General features: G+C 33.4%; 2 protein-coding genes across 2 annotated transcripts in view; one reads left to right on the top strand and one right to left on the bottom strand.

Moving 5' to 3' along the window:
* Nucleotides 1-37: 37 nt before the first annotated feature.
* Nucleotides 38-5,369, top strand: LOC108623511 (uncharacterized protein MAL13P1.304). Its single transcript, XM_018022068.2, has 6 exons — nt 38-267; nt 364-531; nt 604-753; nt 813-903; nt 987-1,238; nt 1,329-5,369. Exons 1-6 carry the CDS (start codon nt 118-120, stop codon nt 2,936-2,938), a joined length of 2,421 nt encoding a protein of 806 aa, XP_017877557.1. The 5' UTR covers nt 38-117; the 3' UTR covers nt 2,939-5,369.
* Nucleotides 5,058-6,484, bottom strand: part of LOC108623506 (uncharacterized) — a 10,143-nt gene continuing 8,716 nt past the window's right edge. The window contains 4 exon segments of the mRNA XM_026812355.1: nt 5,058-5,209; nt 5,763-5,910; nt 6,002-6,122; nt 6,235-6,424. Of these exon segments, the coding sequence (XP_026668156.1) occupies nt 5,058-5,209; nt 5,763-5,910; nt 6,002-6,122; nt 6,235-6,424 (611 nt within the window).

Here is a 6,484-nt window from a genome sequence, read left to right as displayed (position 1 = left end):
ATAAAATTGAAATACGTAAAACAAACAAATTAAACGTATAATTCAAGAATCATTTTGACATATTAGGAAGTTGAAGAAGATAAAAAGAATGCAGCAAAACTAAATGCTTTGGTACAAATGGTGCCATCGAAAGATTGGCCAGAAAGGAAAGAACCACCAGAATTTTCAAATCCTCCTAAAACCAAATCGAAGTCAACCAAAGAGAAACATGAATACGTATTGCAACCTCATGTCAGCGAAGGAAAAAAAATACATTCATTTGCTCAAGTATGTAAAAAAGTTTGATAACCTGTGTAAAATATCTTGTTATCTTTAAATGAATCTTTAAGTATTATAAATTTTGAACATAAAATGATTCTTTAGGGAGAAGGACCTCCACCGGACCCTAAATACAACTTTTTAGCAGATTCTGAGCGAGAAGAACCTGGCGTGGAAAACATAAAGGAAACTAATGGAAATAAATCTCATCAGAAGCAGATGAGAGGGAATTTTAAAGGTAGAAGAATCGTCGGCAGAGGTGGTACTCAGAAAGTATGTAACATCGTTATATTCGTAATTTTAGATGTTTAAATCGATTATTGAAGATTTTATACTCGTTTTCAGGATTGTAAATCATCTAGAGGAAATTGTAAAGATGACTCTCAACCGGGGTATGATGCTTGGAGAGCTGAAAGAAATCGCATTGACGAGGATCGAATCAGTAGGCAGAAGACTGCAGAGGGCAATTGGCGCAGAGAATGGGATAATGATAAAGTATGGTCAACTGTACAAATAATATCGAAGTCATATCGAAATTGCATATTATGTTACAGGTGCATATTGTAGATGATATAACAAAGAAATCATCGAAGCCCATGTTAGGAGACTATGTAAAAAAAGACTCCGATAGAAGATATCATAACAGTATGTCTGAAGATCGATATCATTAAACTTTTAAAATTTAAATATACACCATTACCACAAATTACCAAAGTGTTTTCTTTTAGATAATGAACATGTCAATTACACTCGTGGCACAGGCCATCGCTCTCATCGTGGTTCCACAAAGAATTTCCACGGAAATTATGAAAATCGGTCTCATAATACTTATGATCAGCACAGGAACAATTCGTCAATGTCGGCAAAAGTATCGGTTTCTCCAACTTCCGAAGAAAGAACCGTTATTGCAACCGAAAAGAGTATTAAGGTCACTGTAAATCAGAGCAACGTAACGAAAGGCACAGTAATGAGTGTCAAAGGTAGGTATTACAGATGTTCACCATATTCTTAATCAGAATTCGTTTGTACTTAAAAATACTAATATAAAAATACCTATATACAAATCTTAGTGAATTCACCAAACATAGCTGGAACCGGAAGAGTGGGACCGCGACAAAGAACTCGCGTTACGTATAGCCATTCAGATGTTGATGTGCCTCCATCCGAAGATGAACCTTTCTTTCGGCAAAAGTCATTTGAAGACAAAGCGAAAGGAACTTATTTCAATAATCAGAAATTCTCTAATCTGAAGAAATCTCATTCGCAGAAGAAGAAGGAGAATGAGACGAAATATCGTCAGAGGAAAAATAGTGAAGGGAATTCGCACGAATTTCAATCTTATATGCAGAGGGATCATCAGAAATTCATTCCTAATAAATCATCACATCTCTTTAAGGAGAATAGTAAGGTAACGAAACCCGATTCTTCAGACATAGATGTTTTACAAAAACGTCAAACTCAGGAGTGTTCTACTTTCGACAAAATGAAAGTTGAACGTGACATAGAATGTGATACTGAACATAATGATGAACAGGATAATAAACATGATACGGAAGGTAGTATGGAATGTGATGTTGGACATGATGATGAACAGGATAATAAACATGATACGGAAGGTAGTATGGAATGCGATGTTGAACATAACGATGAACAGGATAATAAACATAATACGGAAGGTAGTATGGAATGCGATGTTGAACATGATGACGAACAAGATAATAAACATGATACGGAAGATAGTATACAATGCGATGTTCAACATAATGATGAACAGAATAATAAACATGATACGGAAGGTAGTACGGAACATAATGTGGAGCAGTATGATGAACTGGAGATGAAACGTAATGTCGAAAACGATAGTGAACAAAATACTGAACAGAGTATTGAATGTAATATTACAGCAGAAACAATTAGGACACCACCAGAAGGAATACAAGTAAGTAACGTAAAAAATGGAGAAACGAATGTTAAAGATAAGTTATTGGATGAAGTATTGCTAATGAACGAAGAAACTGATGAAACTGTATTAATCCCTGCATCGAGTGCGGAGAATTCTGTTCACGTTGCCAAAGATGAAACGCATAATATTACTTCCGATGACAAAAATTCTGATCCTCTTGCATGTAAGATAGTAGAGGAATCATGTAAAGGTAGTAATGTGTCTTCCGAGGCATCGATTTCAGGTGACAATCCATCCAACAAGCAACTTGTGCCAAAAGAAAATGAAGAATCATCGAGCGATGTCGTCGAAATGCTTAAACCTCGTCTACACGAGATTAATGAAGAATTATTGAAACAAACGAAAGATGATACAGAACAGTTTGCAAACGATAACTGTGATAATATCGAAGAAGAAATTACGGTACAACGAAATACAGAAGAGGTGATAGATAATTCTGTGTCTTCGTTGGAAAATAAAACACACTCTGTGATAGAAATTAAGGATCAACTGATATGCAATACCCATTTAGTTCAAGTGTCGAATACTGAAAAAGAGACGAGTAATTCGTCTAATGAAAATTTAAGAGATACACATGAAGTAAATTTAGAAAATATTCATACGGTTAGTATTGTGAATGTGGATAATGACGTAACAGAAAATACAGAAAAAACGGAAGAACCTAACGACAAGAAACAAGAGAAAGAAAACGAGAGGGAGAATGAATCATTGCAATAAAAAACAACACCGATGTTCGGTAGTATGTGTAACATATCCGTTACACTTTACTCTTTTTCTAAGCTAATACATTTTTGAGTCACTGTAATTAAGTGATACTACTTGCGCACAATCGTTAACATTAACTGATTAATCCTTTGCCGGTGTATGACTTTCTGTACTATTTATATATTTATGATCGATGTAAAACATCTTGTACATTGGAACTTAGTTTTTAATTTGGACAAAACGTTCACATTACTTTAGTTTTCAATGATGGACAAAACGAATTACTAAAAAATTTTTTTTTTAATACATTGAAAGTGATATAAACAATGTAAGTGAAAGTAATGTAAACACTGATGAAATTAATATTTTTATTTCGAGAAATACGGTTTTTATCCTTACAACTTTATTTTTTGTTTGAAAATAAAGGACCGTAAAGGATTAGCGCATTAAAAAGTAATCGCTATTAGTACTTTAATAATAATATGTAGAAACTGACAATGTCAGTATTCGTATTTCTTGATATTTTGTATAAAAATTCTATGAAAATAGAATACTAAAAATTTTGTTCAGACATTGTGCTCGAATGATATTTTTATAATTACCTATTATAACTATACTTACTACACCCAACTCGTGTCTTGGCCGAAAATCATTAAAAATAAGACAAGATAAGTACGCATCATTGTAAACGGTATATGGCAAGCGATGTGTATGTACGGCCAACATACAATGGGTTGGGCGTATGGATGACTCAAGAATTCCGGAACCACTTCGCAGTTCATATGTACACGTAGAAACTCTGGCACGTTCTCTTTCGTTATCCTTTCATGCATCGCTGCTATACAATAACTGCTAGTTGCTAGTTGGATTAGAGTTGGAATTATATATTTTCTATGTATGCGTACGAAGTTGGCCCGGAATCCGTTGAGTCACTTTAATTTGGAGATTGATATACATAAGTTGTATAAAACGAAAAAAGGATCGATATTTCAATATTTCGGGAATTGTTATTAAGGGAATAGTCTCTGATAGCGGTGCGATAAGGCAGTCAATGTTACTCACAAAATTGACCAAAAATATGAGTTTACGGGACTACACTTTTAGTTCTTACACATATACAATGCTCTTCACTTGCATAGCGGGTAAAAACTGATATATGCATATAGTTACAAAATAGATGAAAAATCGTAGTTATAATGCCTTTATTTATAAGCAGTTTTATGTCCAAAAAAGATTGCGTCGAGAGAAATGAAGACCAGATTAAATCAGACTTAACTTTTGCCTTTTCAGATATACTTGATCACCTAAAAATCTTTCAATACAAGGACAAAAAGTGTACTGCAAACCCATATTTTAGACTATTTTTGTCCGGTTATCGATAAAGCAAAGCAAAAAACATCAAAAATTTACCGGCAAATGTTAGAAAAGTCACGTGACTATCCTAGCCCCTTAATTTAGAAAAAGATTTAAAAACAAATAATCGCTTGTAATACACAATGCGCTATGCAATGTATTTAAGAATACGAGTTTCCTCACAGGTTGTGAAATAGGATGAAATTCTAATTGTGAGTCAAAAGTTCCTCTTTCAGTTTTTCCTCCAACAACTATTAACAAAGTTATTACCGAAAAAAGTGAATCAACTTCATGTTTGAAAACAAATGTCACAAAATAGAGGACGGCGCGAGGCGGGGCCTCGTGATTGATCCAATTTTTTCGTTAATAAGGCGTTAATGAAGAAAAAAGTGAAATCGAAGCTTTTAACTCAAAATCTTCTCTCACAACCCCAGAGGAAATTCACGCATGATGGGACACCCTGTATTTATTTACCATTGAGTTTAGTGAAGAAGCAGTGTTATGTTACTTTATAGTTTATATGTATTTATTCAAAACTTTGCACTGAAATAGTTAGTCGTTGCACATTCTTTTTTTATATATAAAATTTTGTTACTTATTTGCCCATTACGATTTATTTTTAATCCACGAAATGAGACATAACTTTAATACTAAAATGTTAAAACATGGAATAGATGCTTTTTTAATCGTTTTTAAATTTTTGTTACTAAAGTGCCATTATAATTTATTTTATATTCACGAATCTGTGCTATTTCCTTTTAATTATATAGAAGCGCCATTAATTTTGGAGATGTTCCTCGGATTCTTCTGTACTATGGTCCTCGACCGAAATTTCAGTTTCTGTAAAACTTGGTGGAAACCAGTTCAAGGTGTCCATTAAGTTCATTATTCTCAGCCACAGTTTTTTATTCTTAAGATTATTCTGAAATTAAAAAGAAACAAAGAAAAAATAAACGATGAAAATTGTTAGCCGAGATTTATCTTTTAAATATTACCCATTCACATACAGGGTGTTTCAGAATGCACGATTTTTCACTAAGGCTGAAAGAGGGTGGAATTCTGAATAAAAAATTTTGATTTTTTCCTCCAACCGCTGTTAACAAAGTTATTAACGAGACAAATGGACAACCAGAAGAAAGTCGTGTATTCTGGAACACCCTATATGTATATTCGAAAGATTAGACTTATGTGATCTAATGAAAACCACGCTGATATGCCGATATTTGTTACAAATATTTTATAATGTCCACGCAAAGTTTTATGTGAATAACACAAAAACGTCCTCTTTCTCGAAATTATGTTTTTTGGAACTGTTGACACAATATCGGAAAATTTAGATGCCCCATTGACTTGAATATTATTTTGACTTGATATTATTACGATGAGGGGTAACATATGTTCAGAATAAAACTCTTAATCGAATTTACACCTAACGAGAAACAATTATTTTTAATAATTTGTAACCGATAATTCAAATTTACTTTGACCACTTCTGCGTAACACTGTGCGAACTCGTCATATCTTTCGAGCGTCATATTTAAAAGGCACAAGTAGCCCCATATTTCTGGATTACGATTGTCAATCCTGTTCGCTTCTGACAAAGACATTTCGGCTTCGTGGTACTGTTCCAACTAGAATTCACACGTATTAAAAGAAATAATCATCATGCTACATTTCATACGTGAAACTTTTCATATCAATACATAAATATTTATTTCTTACTTCATAACAACTAATGCCAACACCAAACCAAGTCAAAGAAGTCGGAGAAGAGTTACAAGCGCTTAGAAAAATACGTCTCGCTCGATCAAAATCGCCGACATCATAATAATGATATCCTAATCTAATATTAATATTACATTCATTTTTTCATACTCTAAATATTAGAGAGGAATGGATTCCTCTCTGATAATACCAACGACTGATTGACTTGAATCGATTTTCAACAATTTTACCTAACTTCCACCAAATACAAATTGTCCGGTCTATCGAAAAGCATACGCGCGAATTCGTAGCATTCCAATTCCTTTTCCGTGTTTCCCATTTTATAGTAACAATGTCCCATTAGAGTACTGACCGAATGATCCTGATTGAATGATTCGAAACAAATGTTTAAATTATAATTATTTCGACGATACATTCAACGTTGTTTGACTGTAGTTTCCATTTTCTTTTCTATGCATATATGTATATGTATTCACTAAC

Source organism: Ceratina calcarata, unplaced genomic scaffold (assembly GCF_001652005.2).
Source record: "Ceratina calcarata isolate Rehan_Ccalc_2016 unplaced genomic scaffold, ASM165200v1 scaffold27.2, whole genome shotgun sequence".
Lineage (NCBI taxonomy): Eukaryota > Metazoa > Arthropoda > Insecta > Hymenoptera > Apidae > Ceratina > Ceratina calcarata.
This window is presented reverse-complemented; position numbering and strand designations above follow the sequence as displayed.

What these genes read in the sequence shown, in the direction of transcription:
- LOC108623511 (XM_018022068.2), top strand. Translation starts at nt 118, where the DNA reads ATGGTGCCATCGAAAGATTGGCCAGAAAGGAAAGAACCACCAGAATTT. An exon ending in GCAGAGGTGGTACTCAGAAA is followed by an intron (nt 532 to 603) that starts GTATGTAACATC and finishes ACTCGTTTTCAG; the next exon opens with GATTGTAAATCATCTAGAGG. An exon ending in GAGAATGGGATAATGATAAA is followed by an intron (nt 754 to 812) that starts GTATGGTCAACT and finishes ATTATGTTACAG; the next exon opens with GTGCATATTGTAGATGATAT.